This window comes from Mus caroli, unplaced genomic scaffold, assembly GCF_978045245.1.
Source record: "Mus caroli unplaced genomic scaffold, Mus_caroli_1 scaffold_13, whole genome shotgun sequence".
Lineage (NCBI taxonomy): Eukaryota > Metazoa > Chordata > Mammalia > Rodentia > Muridae > Mus > Mus caroli.
Window position 1 is genome coordinate 15,104,884 of NW_028227268.1, and position 18,047 is coordinate 15,122,930.

Consider the following 18,047-nt stretch of genomic DNA (forward strand, 5'->3'; position numbering starts at 1 on the left):
TATTTAAAGGACAGATGCTGTTGAATTCCTCTTGAAGGCAACGGAGTATTTTCTTGTTGAGGGACCTCTGTGTATGTGCAGAGGCACAAAGGGCCCTTCAGTCTTCTTGAGCGCTGATCCATGAAAGGGGTGGTAGGTGGTGGGGCTGGGGGAATCTATCAATGGGGAAAAGGGATTAGAGCCAACAATGATTGGCTCATTAAAATTTTCTGTAAAATTAGAAATTACAACCAAGGTCCTGTGTGAATATTGAAGGAAAAAAAAAAAAAAAAGATTCTTCCCACCTTTTTGCTAGCCTGGAATCACCAGGGTTCTTTTCTGTCTCCTTTTCCAGTCTCGAGCCTGTGGCTAACAGACCTTGACTAAGCCTCACTAGCCTTGCCTTGCAGATCCAACCTTGAATGATGGCTTTTATTTTTATCCAGGCCGTCTGCAAGAAGTGGCCTGACCTCCAAGTATATGGAACCTGAGGGACTGGTGTTTTCATGTAGATGTGTCTGCAGGGAGGTGTGTGGGCAACTGCTCCTAAGGAAGCCAGAACAGGTTGTGAGGTGCCCTAGACGGACAGGGAGGTGAGAGCTACTTAGCTCGGGTGCTGGGAACTGGACTCCAGTCCCAGCAAAAGCATCAGGGATCAGAACAACTCATGCCCCTCCCCTCACCCCTTCTCACGCCCCGCCTCCCCTTTCTGGAAGAGGCTGGCCACACCTCTGTATCGAAGGGTGACTTTGGCCATCCTCTACCTCCTGTGCGCTGGCATCACAGGCTTAAACTAGCATGCTTAGCATTCCAAAAAAATAAAGAATTTGGACACACTTCATCTTTGGAAGATTCTCTAAAAGACCTTAAACTGGGGATTTGTGAGATTTACACTGAAACTGCAAGACCCTTTGTTCGTCGCAGGAGCTTCGAACTTAAGGAGTCGATCTGTCTTCCACAGCAAGCACCAGCCAAAGGCTACCTGTGACTTTTTTCCTCAGACCAAAAGATAGCAAACAAAACAAAACCAAAACCCCTTAGTAATGCTTTACCACAGAATAGAACCTCTCACCTTTATTTACTAATGTGTCCCTGTCTAAGGCCCAGGAGGCAACAGTTACCATACTGCACATGGCTCTTCTACCACTGTCCCCAGAGAGACACTGTAGCCCTGGCTGGCCTGGAACTCAAGAGATTCACCTGCCTCTGCCTCTCAGGTGCTGGGATTAAAAGTGTGTTCCACTTCACCCAGCTTCTTTTTTGAGACTCTTTCATGTAGCTTAGTTTAGCCTTTAACTCTTCACACACACACACTCCCAAGCACATTACCATGCCTAGCGACACCTTTTGTTATAAGCTGTTGCTGCTTGCTTCTCAGTCAGCCTGTGTCCCTCCTGTGACAGCCTTCATGCATGCCGTTCTCCCTGTGGCTCTGACTGGCCTGGAATTCACAAATATATCCACCTGCCTCTACCTCACCAGGGCTGGGATTGAAGGGTCTTGGGTTCTTAGTGTCTATTCACAGCACTTCAGATTAACAGAAACACAGCTTGCTCCTCTGAAAGAAAAATCGGTATGTCCTTATGGACTCTGGTATAAAATAATTAAACTAGTGATTGAAGATTTTCCACACAAAACAAAACGGTTTCACTAAGCTGGCCGGTGGGCTGTCGCTGAAAATCTTTAGGATCCCTGAAGCAAAAACAAAACAAAACAAAAAAATAAACAAAGCAAAGCCAGGTGCTTTCTGATTTCACAGCAAGATTTACTGCTTTGCAAACACAATCATGGTATTACCAGGTCTTAACATCAAAATGACATCAGATACACCAGAAAACGTCCTGGAATCGATGCCAGTTTGGCACAAAACAGGTTGCTGGGAGCAAGGAGGCATGGCAATACACAGGGGCTTGTATTGTGTGGTACAGCAGGAACACACCTTGAATGGTGTTTTGCTTGAATTAGCCCTTGAAATGTAATAGTTTTTGCACTTGGCTGGTGTTTGATCTATATGACATTTCATATGTAAATGACTAGGGTGCTTACTCCCTTGTGTGGAATTTAAAACTCGATGCTTTAAATACAAAATCTGGCTTGACACCACATGATAGATACTAGTCAAAGTTGTATATTTAAATTCGAGAACTGTTTTGTGAACTGTCTCCACTGGGGGGGTGGGGGATGTATTAAATTAAAATAACTTAAAAACAGCAAAAATGGTGTGATCTGTTGACCCACAGAGTCTGGTGTCTGGGTTGTGTGCGTGACTGCCCTCGAGGGACTTTCCCACAGTGTCCTGGAGGACACCTGCCAGCATTTTGTAGATAAAGTGACAGCTTTAGAGCTAAGCCGCACACGGAGTCCATAAGGTAGCCCTGTTTCACAGAAGCCTCCCGCCATGTGAAGACGGACCCCAAGTGCCAAGTTGGCCTGTTCAAATGCACTGGGTGTGGGTGGCACCTCGAACTTGCCACTCCCGCTTTCGGTTAAACCTCTTCACGTAGTTGCTGCTACCCTGGATCAGCCCGTCTCCTGGACGCAGGCGCCCTCTTAGGACCTGGAGCAGCGCACTGGGGAGCTGCCGTCTCTTATGGTAGATGTGGCCCATCACAATATACCTGCTTCCTGAACAAAAAGCATAAGAGAAACGGTGTCATCTAAATGCCAAGAAACAATGACATCTGAGCTTGAATTTCGTTACCTTGCTGTGCTTGTAGCAATTTAAACTATTGGCAACAGGTGAAAACATTAGAACAGGTAACCTACGGACTGGCAACATTTCAGAACAAAGCATTCTTCCGAGACCATCTCTAGGAAGAAGTGAGAATAGGTAACCCCAACACCGCCACTGCCCGGAAGAGGACTTTCTCATCTCAGTGCTGGACAGAAGGCCGTAGGCATTCATTTTGAAAGTAGTGTGGGCCGGGCGGTGGTGGCACACGCCTTTAATTCCAGCACTTGGGAGGCAGAGGCAGGTGGATTTCTGAGTTCGAGGCCAGCCTGGTCTACAAAGTGAGTTCCAGGACAGCCAGAGCTATATACAGAGAAACCCTGTCTCGGAAAAAAAAAAAACAAAAAAAACAAAAAAACAAAAAAACAAAACAAAACAAAAGAAAAAAAGAAACAAAGAAGTGTCAACCTAGGTATCAACATATCAATGTTTGGGGATTTGTCTTGTTTTAGCCAAAGCTAGCCTTGGGGGAGATGACCTTGAACTTCTGACCCTTCATGTTTCCAAATTGCTCCTGGATGCTGGAGTTGCACCATCACCGCTGGCCTGTTCTGTGCCAACCAATATTCTCACCTTGAGGGAGCTGAAAAGGTGCTGCTGTCATCTAAACTCTATTGGTTAAACTACTGTCCCACGAAGGAGCTGGGGTTGAGCTCCACCAGTAACCCAGCATATGTTAAGGCTGAAGGAAGAGGATTACCGGAATTTCGAGGCCAGGCTTTCTATCAAGAGCCTGTCTGAAAAAGACAAATTCTGGGAGTGTAACTTATGACATGCTTGCCTGGCGTATGTGAGGCCCTGCTCAACACCTGGTCTTTGAAAAGGGAGTTGGGTGCTGGGGTGACCAACAGAAGCTGCAGCACTCAGGTCCCCAGTAGCATTATAAAGGACACGATGAATGGCTTTTTCGGGGGACGGGATTTCGATACCGGGTTTAAATTCTGGACACGGCTTATGGCAACTGGAGGAGTCCAGGGCTAGTATATGCACGCGGAAGAAAAAGCCGTCGGGAGTGATGTATAGGCGGCTCATCTTGTACAGCCCGTCGGGGTCCACCAGAAGAGTCACCAGGCGCATGCCCGCGCCCAACACGTCCACGTCGTGCACGATTCCATTCACCGCTGCTTTGGAAAAACAGGGTTTGGAGGAAAAAGCATTACAACTAGCTCCAGGACGGGGACGGGCGCGCGGGTTCCCGGGAGGGTGCAGCGCGCTCACCGAATTCGCTGGCGCAGTAGGCCTCCCACTCGTCCGCGTCCGCGCTGCAGGCGCGCGCGCAGGACTGAGTCTCTGGCTCCCTGTCCTCCCGCGACAGCGCCTGCGGGGTCCCAGACGGCGGCGCTGCGGCGCGCGGCCGGTTCGGGTGGGCGGGGCCGGCGGCGCGCGCGCCGGGGGGTCGCGCGGCCCGAGAGCGCGCGCGCCGCGGGGAGTCCTCGGGCGGGGACGCGCGGTTCTCCGCCTGCGCGAGGCGCGGGCCCGGAAGCGCCGCGGGCGCGCGCACTGCATCCCGGAAGCCGGCGCGGTTGTCCGCGGGCGGCGGGATCTTCCGGCGCCGGGGGTCGGGCCAAGCGCGCGGTCCTGCGTAGGCGGCGCGCGGACGGCGCGCGAACTCGGACAGCGGCTGCGCGCGTGGCCCTGGCGTCTCCCGGGAGTCGGGCTTTCGGTGCGGCGGCGGGGCTGCGGGAGAAAGCGAGGCGTGAGCCCAGGGGAGGCGCGAGGGGAGTAGAGGGGTCGGAGCGAGCACCTGCCGGAGCCCTGCACGAAAGGACCACTGCCCGTAGCACCGGGCTTCGGCAGGAGACTGGCTGCGAGTTCGAGGAAGCCTAGACTACGGAGTCAAACTATCCTAAGAATAAACAAGTAAAGGCAACATTAGTACTAAGAGGCCAAAGGACATTATATTGTTAAGAAACTTTGACTATGGGCTGGTGAGATGGCTCAGTGGGTAAGAGCACCCGACTGCTCTTCCGAAGGTCCAGAGTTCAAATCTCAGCAACCACATGGTGGCTCACAACCACCCGAAATGAGATCTGACACCCTCTTCTGGTGTGTCTGAAGACAGCTACAGTGTACTTACATATAATAAATAAATCTTAAAAAAAAAAGAAAGAGCCGGGCGTGGTGGCGCACGCCTTTAATCCCAGCACTCGGGAGGCAGAGGCAGGCGGATTTCTGAGTTCGAGGCCAGCCTGGTCTACAAAGTGAGTGCCAGGACAGCCAGGGCTACACAGAGAAACCCTGTCTCGAAAAAACCAAAAAAAAAAAAAAAAAAAAAAAGAAAGAAAGAAACTTTGACTATAGCTTTTCAGTACGGTCTTCTATTTATTCTAGAGCCAAACAGTTCAGGTGGCATTGGTTAAACACCTATACCCTACACACACACACACACACACACACACAGAGTTTGTTGAGAAAGGACCAACAGCAAGTCCCGAAAGGGAAACGTCTCGAGTTACAGGTTTCTCCTAATTGTTTAAGCGCCCCTGACGACAGAACTATTTGGTTTTCCCATCCGTGTTTACACTGTCATTTCGGCAAGGCAGCATCAAGCATTTGTGAGTGGATTTTTTATCTGGCTTCTTGGACACCACTTAGTAGTAAACAACAGCTTAGAAGGGGTTTTTAAAGCTTGGCTGGGAGGCCCCTGAGTAATTATAAAAGCATTACCCTCCCAATTAGGAAATCTCCCGAATATCAATACACCTTTTTAAAATGTATTAATGATTTTCTAAAACTCTGTATACAGGTTGGAGCACAGCTTGAAATCTGGGCAACTTTGCATGTCCAGGGATGCAATCTTACCACCTCCCAGTGCTCCTCCAGCCAAGCACAACCCCACAGCCTACTTTCCCTCCGTTTGCATTAAAGAGCTTGTTGTGCCCTTGACAGCACTTGACAGCACTTCCTTTATAATGATGCGTCTTGCCAAATGAATAATCTTGAAAAATCAGCTTTCTCCCAGCAGGAATGGTTAGTTACACAGTTTGTGTTTTTGCAAAGCCATTGGATCTGACTCCCTATGTTAGACCTGCACACCATGCATAACCGACAGATAAAGTTCTGGTGGCTATCCAACTCCAGTCTACTGTTGACCTCAGCTGCTTCCCCTCTAGACCACCATCTGTTGTCATGGAAAAGATGGTCTAATGTGGAGTTAAATGCCAATGAACTCGTTCAATTTCCGTATGGAACAACAACAACAAAATGACCTAAAATAAATTGCCCAGTTAGGTGTGGAAGCTATTATTCCCAGAGACAGTAAGATGAGCAAAATATCCTAACAATAGCAAAACAAAAACACCACCTGGCCAAGACTGCCTGATTTGTGCACGTGTGTGTGTGTGTGTGTGTGTGTGTGTGTGTGTGTGTGTGTGAGTGTGTGTGTGTGTGAGAGAGAGAGAGAGAGAGAGAGAGAGAGAGCTTTATTAAGGTTCAGGTATACCAGAGGCTATACCAGAGCTGGGAGAGAGGAGTAGAATGCCCGGAGTTGTCGCACCATTGCTGGCCTGTGTCACCATCCCAAGACTGGGAGTCTGTCCACAGCGCGCCGCGACCCCTTTTGACACTTTCCCTCCTCCGGATACAGCTATTTAACATGCAAAGTTTTCTCCAGACTGCCTGGCTCGCACGAGATCATTTCAGCAGCTGAACCCGTCTTTCCTTCTGAAAAGGCTGCCAAGGGACATGAAATATTGGGAGACCCTTGTCGCTGCTTTCTGGCACGCACGCAGACCCGGAGTCGCCTGTCCCGCAGGCTCTGACCCTTGGCTCGTCCCGCCCTGCGTCTCGCCCCTTTCCCAATCCCTGGGGCGCTGCATTTTAGCGACCTCACCTTTTCTCTCCGCCACCGGGGCTTCGGGGGACCATCCGACGATCAAACAGAGAAGCCAGAGGGCTCGAGCTGTCATTTTTGTAGACAGGGTTCCCCGGGCTGGAAAATGCAGCGAGGGCTTTGGCTCGCTTCCTCTCCCCCACCCACCTCCACACCCCCACCCCTGTTCATGCTAATGAGGGGCAGCCTTTGGGGAAACGAGCATCGCTGGCTGCACAGACCATTGAAACAAAACGGAGCGGCGGGGATCTCGCCCTCTTTCCGAGGGGGGTCGGATGTGTGGTCCGGACTGGGCTCTGTGGGCCAGAAGAACAGCACGGCCTTGAGCTCTTGCTCCGCTGGGTGGTGTGCTTGGGCTGAGGTGACAGGCTGGGGGAGAGTGAGGGTTTTGAGGGGGCTGAAGGAACGCGAGTGATGAAATCAACAACAAATAAATTAGCGCTTAGAATAGCTTGGGCTTGTGGAGGGGAGGGGACTCCGGATGACAAAAAAACGCATTCCAGGACGTGTGAGGCAATTGCCTGACAAACCAAGTTTGGCAAAGCTGTTTGACTGTATATGCAATCTTGATATTCTAGAGCCAGAAACGGGCCGGGGGGTCGGGGGAGGGGGATGAGCAAATTTTTTTTTCTTGACAGCCCACTCCTCTGCCCCCCTCTTTTCTCCCTCTACCCATCCATTGATAACTAGTATTCAGTTGGCCACATTCACCAAGTGTATACTGAATGCCTAAAGATTGCCAAACCGCCTTTCCAATGCTGGGGGCATCTCACTGCTTGGGAACAGGCAGTTTTTATTGTGTCTAAGAAAAGCAAACTCCTTTGCTGCTTATGTTCAGCTTCCTGACACAGCATCACACCTCGATCGGTCCTGAGGGAAAGGCCCTTTTCCACTCAGATGAAATAAAACCGTCATTTGTCAAGGGGTGGGGGTGGGGAGATTAGGGTATCATTTCTCCAGAACAGGTCGGAAGCCTCGGGGACTAATTCTCGGTCCACAGCTTCAAACCCAAACAGATGCACGAAGGCGCTGCGAATGGCTTGGTGTGAGGTGCAGAGTTGCTGAGGAAGCCTCAGGCTTCTGCGGCACTGATCCAGGGGCCTGACGCTAGAGTGCTGGTGGACTGAGTAGAGGCTTGGGGGTCTCAGAAACTACAGAGTGGGAACACTCAGGCAGACAGAGGCAGGTCTCCATCTTCTGAAGAGGCTAGGAGGCAGACTAGGTACACAAACCCATCAGTTTGTTCTCTGAGGTAGGAGTTATGGGGCAACTGGCTCAACTTCAGCTGCCTGAAGAATAGGGATGTAGCTCAGTCAGTAAAATGCCGGCCTTAAAGGCAGGAAGTGCCTGATTGGATCGCTTGCACTTCATACATGAGGAGTGGTGGAGCATGCCTATAACCCCAACACGCTGAGGCAGAGTGAGGAAGATGGGACATCCTCAGCCGCACAGAGATCTCAGGCCAGCCTGGGACACAGGAGGCCTTGTCTCAAACGTATTCACAGTATATAGTCACAGCTGGTGTCTCCAAAGAAGCAAGGGCTGTTTTTCAAAAACAAAAACAACCCCAGAGCTGGAGAACTGGCTCGTGGGCTAAGAGCAGTGACCGCTTGCTTCTACAGGACTACATTCAATTCCCAGATGGCCACGAGACAACCTTGCTCCATTTCCAGGGGCCCTGATGTGTCTGACCATCGTAGGCTCCCGCTCATAGGCACTGCACTCCCATACACTCAGGCACACACACACACACACACACACACTTCCATGTAAACTTAAATGAATATTTTTTAAACAACAATATCAACCAACCAGACCCCCCAGAACTCCCATGGACTAAGCCATCAACACAGAAGTACACATGGCTCCAGCTGCATATGTAGCAGAGAATGGCCCTGTCATGCATCAATGAGAGGAGAGATCCTTGGTCCTATGAAGGTTTGATAGATGCTCCAGTGTAGGGGAATGGAGGGTGGGGAAGTGGGAGTGAGTGGGTGGGTGGATGGGTGGAGGAACACCTCATAGAAGCAGGGGGAGGGAAAATGGGATGGGGGGTTCCGGGAGGGAGGGAAACCAGGAAAGGGGATAACATTTGAAATGTAAATAAAGAAAATATCCAAGAAGAAAAGAAAAGAAGAAAACCAAAGGGAAAAAAAAATAGCCTCTCCAGCCACACCAGCCTCTGTACATAATTCAGTGGTTCCCAACTTGGGACGTAGCCCAGGAAACACGGTTAGCTTCATGTTCTGGATGTCCAGACTTTAGATGGGAGCTGAGATGATTCTCTCACATGATTTTCCCCCACGCCAAGTGGATTTAGGCTTAAGCTTTCTCAGTGACAACCACATCTTAGATGTGCCGTTGCGATACTATGTTCAAAGCATCCAAATCCAGTGCCAGGGGTGTTTCTGGAAGCCCACGATGTAAGAAAGGTTGTGAATGCCCACAACCTACACCTGGAAATATAGAGGCAAAGAGAGTATCAGGCCGTCTCCAGGGTTCCTAGGACCTCCCAGCATGGCACCAACTAGGAGACCTTCCCACAATCCAAGGCCAGCTCTTGGACAGTGTGCTGGTAAGGTTTTGTCAACTTGACACGATGTAGAGTCACCTGGGATAAAACAACTTCAATTAGAGGGACTGCCTCCTTCAGATTGACCTGTGGGCATCTGTGGCTCAGTTTCTTGAATAATGACTGATAATGGAGGGCCCAGCCTACTGAAGGTGGCGCCGCCCCTGGGCAGCTGGTCCTCAGTTATATAAGAAAGCAGACTGGGGCTGGTGAGATGGCTCAGTGGGTAAGAGCTCCCGACTGCTCTTCCGAAGGTCCAGAGTTCAAATCCCAGCAACCACATGGTGGCTCACAACCACCTGAAATGAGATCTGACACCCTCTTCTGGAGTGTCTGAAGACAGCTACAGTGTACTTACATATAATAAATAAATAAATCTTAAAAAAAAAGAAAAAAGAAAAAAGAAAGCAGACTGAACAAACTATAGAGAGCACGAGATTGTGTGTGCATCATACACATGCCTAGTGCCTGTAGAGTACAGAAAAAGGTATTGGAGCCCCTTAGAACTCTAGTTACCGTTCTGAGGTGCCCTGTAGGTGCTGAAATCTGTCCTTTCCTCCTCTGGAAGAGTAGCAGGTGCTCCACTGCTGAGCCATCTCGCCAACCCCTACATATCAGCTTCTTCGTGTCCAGTGAGAAGTTGACTTGGGCAGATTCCCTGTCTATAAATAAGGCACGCTGGGGTGTGGGGCAAGCACGTAACTCCAGAGCTCAGGAGGCTGAGGAAGGAATGGCCGGTGTTCACAGCCAGCCAGGGCTACATAATAAGTTCAAGGGATGTGAATGAGGGTTGGAATGTGTAATGAGACTCTGTTTCATAAGAAAAGAAAATAGCTTTCCTTCCCATTGTCTAATGGCAGGGCGTTTCGTAATGGACCCTGGCGCAGAGTCACTCCCGTGCTTGGAATGCAGGGTAGTGTTGGTTTCTCGAAGCTTCCTGGGTTCACCTGCGTGATAATACTCCGCAGTCCCTTTAGCCGGAAGAACCCCGAGGCCTGTTTTCCTTCCCCTTGACAATTTCTGGTATGTGTGTGGACCTTCTGCTTAGCAAATATTTGTCGAACGTGGATTATAGGCTGGAATTTGCCAACAGATAGGAGCGTGGTGGGTTTCTGAACTTTCTGGATCACACCTGCGCATACGGTCATGAGGCAGCCCTGGGAGGGACCTCACCTACCCCTAAAGTTCCTGGATGAGGTTGAGTCTCCACGGGGGGAAGGGGGAGTGAGCTGGAGATTAAACTCGGTCACAGGGCCAATGATTTCATTAGTCACACCTTCCGAATGGAACCACAATGAAATCTCTAGACTGTAGAAACCCAGTGAAGTTCCTCCAATGGGAAGCTCACTGTGTAATTGGTACCCAGAAATCAACTCTACTATTCAGGTGTAGTGATATACACCTGTAGTCCCAGCACCTGGGAGACAGAGGCAGGTGGATATCTGTGAGTTTGAGGCTAGCCTAGTCTACAGAGTGAACCACTCTCTTGAAAAAAAAAATCCCTTTTGCTAAAATCACTGATTTCCTACTCAGCCCTTAGAGGTAACAGAATAAAATAAGCTTGTCAGAGCTGAGAGAGTGTTTGCCTAGCATACCCAAAGTCCTGGGTTCAGTCCTCAGCAATTGACACAACATGGAGTGATGGACCGTGTCCCTGATCTCCCACACACACACACTCAGAAGATAGCTCAGGCCTGAGAGCTGGGGGGGGGGGGGGCGGGGGAGAGGGTAAGAGCTGGCTGTCATACCAGCATGGCTTGGGCTATACCTTGAGTCTGAGGCCAACTGGGCTCTGGGAGATGTTTGAAGAAGTCTGGGAAGGGAGTAAGGAGACAGGGATGAGGACAAGGAATGAAGGGTGGATTTCTGAGTTCGAGGCCAGCCTGGTCTACAAAGTGAGTTCCAGGACAGCCAGGGCTATACAGAGAAACCCTGTCTCTGGGTTAATCCAAGGTTTCTACCCCACATTTGACCATTTTGTTCCCACAATACAACTTTTATATTTATTTTTTAAAGATTTATTTATTTATTTATTTATTATATGTTAGTACACTGTAGCTATCTTCAGATGCACCAGAAAAGGGCGTCAGATCTCATCATGGGTGGTTGTGAGTCACCATGTGATTGCTGGGATTTGAACTCAGGACCCTCAGAAGAGCAGTCAGTGCTCTTACCCGCTGAGCCATCTTGCCAGCCCATGTCTGTTCTTTTTGTTGTTGCTGTTTGGTTGGGTTTTTTTGTTGTTGTTTTTTTTTTTGGTTTTGTTTTGTGTTGTGTTGTAGACAGGGTGGTTTCTCTGTGTAGCTCCAGCTGACCTGGAACTCACTCTGTAGACCAGGATGGCTTCAAACTCAGAGTTCTGCCTGCCACTGCCTCCTCCTCCAAGTGTTGGGATTATAGGTGTGCACCATTACTGCCCAGTGTAAGTAACTCTTAATGTTACCTAAAATGTAAAAGCACACTGGCTTGAATGTGGTAGCTATCATGCAGGATGCCAAACTTCTCCAGGACAGCTGTGTCCCACATCTTGAACCTGATAGGTCCTTTGTTGGTGTGGAATATGAGTGGGTGCCCCTCCATGCCCAGCTACATATTTTTCTCTTCTCTTTTCTCTCTCTCTTTCTTTCTTTCTTTCTTTCTTTCTTTCTTTCTTTCTTTCTTCTTCTTTTTTTTTTTTTTTTTTTTTTTTTTTGGTTTTTTGAGACAGGGTTTCTCTTTGTAGCCCTGGCTGTCCTGGAACTCACTCTGTAGACCAGGCTGGCCTCGAACTCAGAAATCCGCCTGCCTCTGCCTCCCAAGTGCTGGGATTACAGGCGTGTGCCACCACTGCCCAGCATCATACTTTTCAAACTTACCTGTCAAGGCACCACTTTATGGACATCTCTATTGGACCATCACCCACCAGGACTAGCTTGAACAAGACCTGAGCAGCCGTCTTGACAATCCTTCCAGAAAATTCTCTGTACCCATCTGACTAAGCATAATTTTTCCTTCTTTCCTTCCTCCCTCCCTCCCTTCCTTCTCGTTCTTCTCTTCCTCTTCCTCCTCCTTTCTCTCTCTCTCTCTCTCTCCTTTTCTTTTCTTTCTTTCTTTTTTTTTTTTTTTTTGATGTTTTTTTGTTGGAGACAGGGTTTCTCTGTGTAGCCCTGGCTGTCCTGGAACTGGTAGATGAGGCTGGCCTTGAACTTGAGATTCACCTGTCTCTGCCTCCTGAGTGCTGGGGTTAAAGGCATGTGCTGCCGTCTCCCAGAAACCTTTTCAATTCCATAATATTTTACAGTAACATTGGTTCCATTCAGTAAGTCATTAACACTTTCTGGTTCTCTTCTAGCCTTGTCTTCGTAGGACCACAGTGTCGCCAAGGTCCTCAGACTTTCAGACATTGCCCTGCTGTTTCTTAGTTTGGCCTGTAGAGGCTACAAGCGAGTGGGCTGTTGTTCATTAACTGAAAGGAAGTACAAAGGAGCGAATTCTGTATTTCCTTCAGGCCCCTTTCCAGGGCTGCTGATTAGTGCACTTGCCTGAAGACCTGAGTTCAAACACCAGGCCCCACATGGTGGAAGGACAGTAGAAATAATGCTCTAGCAAACACATGGGTGTCATAGTGTGTGTATACCCCCAAAATAAAAAGATAAATGTGAATAAAACAAATTCCAGCCGGGCATGGTGGCGCATGCCTTTAATCCCAGCACTCGGGAGGCAGAGGCAGGCGGATTTCTGAGTTCGAGGCCAGCCTGGTCTACAAAGTGAGTGCCAGGACAGCCAGGGCTATACAGAGAAACCCTGTCTCAAAAAAACCAAAAAAAAAAAAACAAAAAAAAACACAAATTCAAGGTCAACTCGGTTCATAAGGAAGACCCCATATCAAAACAAAGATGGGGCTGGCAAGGTGGCTCAGCGGGTAAGAGCACTGACTATTCTTCCTGAAGGTCCTGAGTTCAAATCCCAGCAACCACGTGGTGGCTCACAACCATCTGTAGTGAGATCTGACACCTTCTTCTGGCGCGTCTAAAGACATCTACAGTGTACTTATGTATAATAATAAATATTTTTTTAAAAAAAGATGAAGGGAGTGTTTAGCTCAGGGGTACAGCCTAGAAGTGCCCAGGGCCCTCAGTTCCCTCCCCGGCACTAGAAAAACAAACAGAAGATCATGGAAATTTAAAGAGTAACAAATATATGTTAATATATTTAACTTTTTTGTTGTTGTTTTTTGTTTTTGTTTTTTTTGAGACAGGATTTCTCTGTATAGCCCTGGCTGTCCTGGAACTCACTCTGTAGACCACCAGATTCTCGAACTCAGAAATCCACCTGCCTCTGCCTCCCAAGTGCTGAATATTTAACACTTTTTTTTTTTTTTTTTTTTGGTTTTTCGAGACAGGGTTTCTCTGTGTAGCCCTGGCTGTCCTGGCACTCACTTTGTAGACCAGGCTGGCCTCGAACTCAGAAATCCGCCTGCCTCTGCCTCCCGAGTGCTGGGATTAAAGGCGTGCGCCACCACGCCCGGCCCTATTTAACACTTTTAAAGCATGCAATAAAATATGTGTGTTTAACATCATTCCACACTTGCATAAATTATGCATATATGCACATACATGTATAACAAAAATCTGGAAATTGATATGCCAAAATATTCAAACTACATATTTCTAGATAATAGCATTATAATTGTTGGGTTTGTTTTTGCTTTTGTTTTTTGCTCAACAGCAACATCTAAAATTCTTTGTTATGGGCTGGTGAGATGGCTAAGTGGGTAAGAGCACCCGACTGCTCTTCCGAAGGTCCGGAGTTCAAATCCCAGCAACCACATGGTGGCTTACAACCATCTGTAATGAGATCTGACTCCCTCTTCTGGAGTGTCTGAAGACAGCTACAGTGTACTTACATATAATCAATAAATAAATCTTAAAAAAAATTCTTTATTATATATATATCCCCTCCCAACAGCTTACCTACGTGATCCTCCAGCCTCAGCCTTCAGCCCTATCAAATTACAAGTGTGTACCACAGCTGGCCTGTCTCTTTGGATAAAGATACTTTCAGGAAGGTTAAGTCTTTATCTAAACTTCTCCGCCTTCAGGAGTTTCTCCCTCCTAACACTGGCTCCTGGATACTTAGGCTTTCTTCACCTCTGAATGGCAGGAGTGGGTGGGGCATGGGGTGGGTTCACTCCTTATTCAGTGTTCCCCTTCTTTGCTGTTGCCTTAGCAACAGTAGCAACTCTGAATGTCCAGAGCTAATGGCTTCAGATTCCAACTGAAGAGTGCATTCTGTTCTTTTTTTTTTTTTTTAAAGATTTATTTATTTATTATATGTAAGTACACTGTAGCTGTCTTCAGACACTCCAGAAGAGGGCGCCAGATCTCGTTACGGATGGTTGTGAGCCACCATGTGGTTGCTGGGATTTGAACTCTGGACCTTCAGAAGAGCAGTCGGGTGCTCTTACCCACTGAGCCATCTCACCAGCCCGAGTGCATTCTGTTCTTAATATTTCTCCCCTGGACACGAGGGCCTCAGGAGTGTCAGAGGAAAACTTTCTTCTACGGGTTGTTTAGTTGTTAGAAACTTTCCTCTGTTGCCTATCTATAGTAACATTCTGCAGCCTTCAACAGGAAGTGTTTTCTAATTTACACTTTCTGTGAGCCAGGAATCTGAGGTGGCTCCAGAGCAGCCCAACTCATTTCCTTGGGCAGCATTTAGCCCAAGTCTTGCAGGCAGAGGCGATTGATCCAGACCCAGTACGGGGCTGCCAGGTACACACACCCCAGCTTGTGAGGGGGTGCGACCTTCCCCTCGGAGGCACGCCCCCTGCTGGCCTTCCTGAGATCTGCAGCCACGAGACAGCCTCCTCTCCAATCCTGCCTAGGTTCCCACGGTCCTGTCTTTCCTTTGGTTTGAAGGTTTTCGGGTGTTTCCACGTTTCTCTGGTTAATGTTTGTGGTTAGATTCTCACCCCCTTTGTTGTTTCTAATTAATTACTAACCAGGGGGCCGGAGAGACGGCTCAGCCCTAAGAGGCTGTTCTTCCAGAGAACCTGAGTTCAATTCCCAGCACCCACATGGCAGCTCACAACTGTCTGTAACTCCAGTTCCAGGGGATCTGACACTCTCACACAGACATACATTCACATAAAATAAAAATAAATCATTTTGAAATATGCACATAAAAATAAATGCACATAAAATAAAAATAAATCATTTTGAAAAAGAAAGAAAAGGAAATCAAATCCAGGGGGGAAAAAAAAACCCTAAAAATGTCATCTTTGCTGTTATTTTAAGGCATTTATTTACTTACTTATTTATGTTAGATAATGGCTCAGCCTGTACACCACGTAGCCTGGAACTCACTATGTAGCCCAGGCTGATCTTGTATTTGAAGTAATCCATCTGTCCCAGCCTCCTGAATGCTGGGATTTTATGCACGGGGCACAATGGTGTCTGCTTTATACAGTGCTGGGGGCAGATTTCAAACACAAATTTTGTGTGTGTGTGTATGCTAGGCAAGCATGATACCAACCAAGCTATACCCCGAGCCCCTTAAAATACAATTTTGAAAACTAGCATTAATTGTCGTTTAGTCTGGTGGCACACGTTTGTAATCCCAGCACTCAAGAGGTGGAGGTAGGAAACTCATAGGTAGCTATGCAGCAAGTTAGAAACTAGCCTGGGCAACGTAAGACCGAGTATACAGCCAAACAAAACAAGGGTTCCGGAGCCCGGCGTGGTGGCGCACGCCTTTAATCCCAGCACTCGGGAGGCAGAGGCAGGCGGATTTCTGAGTTCGAGGCCAGCCTGGTCTACAAAGTGAGTGCCAGGACAGCCAGGGCTACACAGAGAAACCCTGTCTCGAAACAAACAAACAAAAAAAACAAAAACAAAAAAAACAAAAAACAAGGGTTCCACAAAGGTGGCCCGGTGGTTAAGAGCAGTGGCTGCTCTTCCAGAGGACCCCTGTTCAACTCCTAGCACCCAGTTGGCAGCTCACAGCTATCTATAACTTCAGTCCTGAGTGACCTACCCTTTTCTGGACTCTTGGGCACATACATGGGCACAGGCATAGCTGCCAACAAAACACCTGCAGTGACAAAAACCAGTGAAGTCACTGGTCGCTTGGGAAGAGGCACCAGTTGGAGTGAGATCCAGAGAGGTTTCCCAAGCCAGGGAGACACTTGCCACCTAGACAGAAGGCTGAATCCGATTCTCAGGTCCCATGTGGTATAGTAAACCAACTCTTTTTTTTTTTTTTAGATTTGTTTATATTATGTTTGTGAGTACACTGTCACTGTACACACACTAGAAGAGGACACCAGATCCCTTTACAGATGGTTATGAGCCACCATGTGGTTGCTGAGAATTGAACTCTGGACCTCTGGAAGAGCAACCAGCACTTTTAACCACTGAGTCATCTGTCTAGCCCAAAAACCAATTCTTGAAAATTGTTCTCTGGTTGGGCAGTGGTGGTACACACCTAATCCCAGCAAACTGGTCTCTTCCTGATCTTCAGGAAGCAGAGGCAGATGGATCTCTGAGTTAGAGACTAGGCTGGCATACAGAGCCAGTTCTAGGACAGGCAGGACTACACAGAGAAACCCTGTCTGGAAAAACAACAACCAAAACAAACAAACAAACAAACAAACAACAAAACAGAAGAGAAGAGAAAAGAAAAGAGAAAGAAAAGAAAAATGAAATGAAATTTGATCTCCATTTTGGCATACACATACCCCATACATACACAAATAAACATAATTTGAGAGTGATATGGACCACCAAGTAAAGGCACTTGCTGCTGAGCTTTTAACTTGAATTCAATCCCTAAAACCCACAAAGGGAGAGAACCCACTCCCTTTGGTCATTCTCTAACTACCTCGAGCAAGCTGTGGCTCATGACCCCATCCCCCTCCCCCCATGAAATACTAAACATGAGTACCTTCTCCTTCTTTCTTTTTCATTTCTTTCTCTCTTGCCCTTTTGCCCAGCTGAGTCATTTAGAATTTTCTGCATGTAATGCTACATGGTCTGGGTGACAGGAATGGTTCAGTGAACAAGGGAGCTTGCTGCTAAGCCTAACGACCTGAGTTCAATCCCTGGGACCCATGTGGTGGAAGGAGAGAATTGACTCCTGCATGTTGTGATCTGGCCATTACCCATGTGCTATAGCATGCCCTCACTCACACATGTAACACATGCAATAAATTTAACTTTAAAAAGTGCATTGTCTGGGGCTGGTGAGATGGCTCAGTGGGTAAGAGCACCCGACTGCTCTTCCGAAGGTCCAGAGTTCAAATCCCAGCAACCACATGGTGGCTCACAACCATCTGCAACGAGATCTGGCGCCCTCTTCTGGAATGTCTGAAGACAGCTACAGTGTACTTACATATAATAAATAAATAAATCTTTAAAAAAAAAAAAAAAAAGTGCATTGTCAGCCAGGCGTGGTGGCACATGCCTTTAATGCCAGCACTCGGGAGGCAGAGGCAGTCGGATTTCTGAGTTCAAGGCCAGCCTGGTCTACAAAGTGAGTTCCAGGACAGCCAGAGCTATACAGAGAAACCTGTCTCGAAAAACCAAAAAAAGAGCCGGGCATGGTGGCGCACGCCTTTAATCCCAGCACTCGGGAGGCAGAGGCAGGCAGATTTCTGAGTTCGAGGCCAGCCTGGTCTACAAAGTGAGTGCCAGGACAGCCAGGGCTACACAGAGAAACCCTGTCTCAAAAAAACAAAAAAAAAAAAAACCAAAAAACAAAAAACAAACAAAAAAAAAAGTGCATTGTCAGGCTGGAGAGATGGCTCAGAGGGTAAGAGCACTGACTGCCCTTCTGAAGGTCCAGAGTTCAATTCCCAGCAACCACATGGTGGCTCACAAACATCTGTAACGAGATCTGACTCCCTCTTCTGGTGTGTCTGAAGACAGCTACAGTGTACTTACATATAATAA

General features: G+C 48.0%; 1 protein-coding gene across 5 annotated transcripts; it reads right to left on the reverse strand.

Moving 5' to 3' along the window:
• Window positions 1-1,723: 1,723 nt before the first annotated feature.
• Window positions 1,724-9,838, reverse strand: CUNH17orf58 (chromosome unknown C17orf58 homolog). 5 transcript variants are annotated; one of them, XM_085829463.1, is made up of 7 exons: window positions 9,631-9,838; window positions 8,833-9,153; window positions 6,764-6,911; window positions 6,543-6,641; window positions 3,929-4,387; window positions 3,640-3,831; window positions 1,724-2,604 (listed from the first exon to the last, which is right to left on the reverse strand). In XM_085829463.1, the coding sequence occupies exons 2-6, from the start codon at window positions 8,888-8,890 to the stop codon at window positions 3,663-3,665; spliced, it is 933 nt and encodes a 310-aa protein (XP_085685589.1). In that variant the 5' UTR covers window positions 8,891-9,153; window positions 9,631-9,838; the 3' UTR covers window positions 1,724-2,604; window positions 3,640-3,662. The 5 variants fall into 5 exon arrangements, with proteins under 5 accessions (XP_085685589.1, XP_085685588.1, XP_029339719.2 ...); XM_085829462.1 differs by having other exon boundaries at window positions 3,640-3,834; XM_029483859.2 differs by lacking the exon at window positions 8,833-9,153 and having other exon boundaries at window positions 3,640-3,834; window positions 9,631-9,755.
• Window positions 9,839-18,047: the final 8,209 nt, after the last annotated feature.

What these genes read in the sequence shown, in the direction of transcription:
- CUNH17orf58 (XM_085829464.1), bottom strand. Translation starts at nt 6,618, where the DNA reads ATGACAGCTCGAGCCCTCTGGCTTCTCTGTTTGATCGTCGGATGGTCC. An exon ending in CCCGGTGGCGGAGAGAAAAG is followed by an intron (nt 4,388 to 6,542) that starts GTGAGGTCGCTA and finishes TTTCTCCCGCAG; the next exon opens with CCCCGCCGCCGCACCGAAAG. An exon ending in CTACTGCGCCAGCGAATTCG is followed by an intron (nt 3,835 to 3,928) that starts GTGAGCGCGCTG and finishes GTTTTTCCAAAG; the next exon opens with CAGCGGTGAATGGAATCGTG.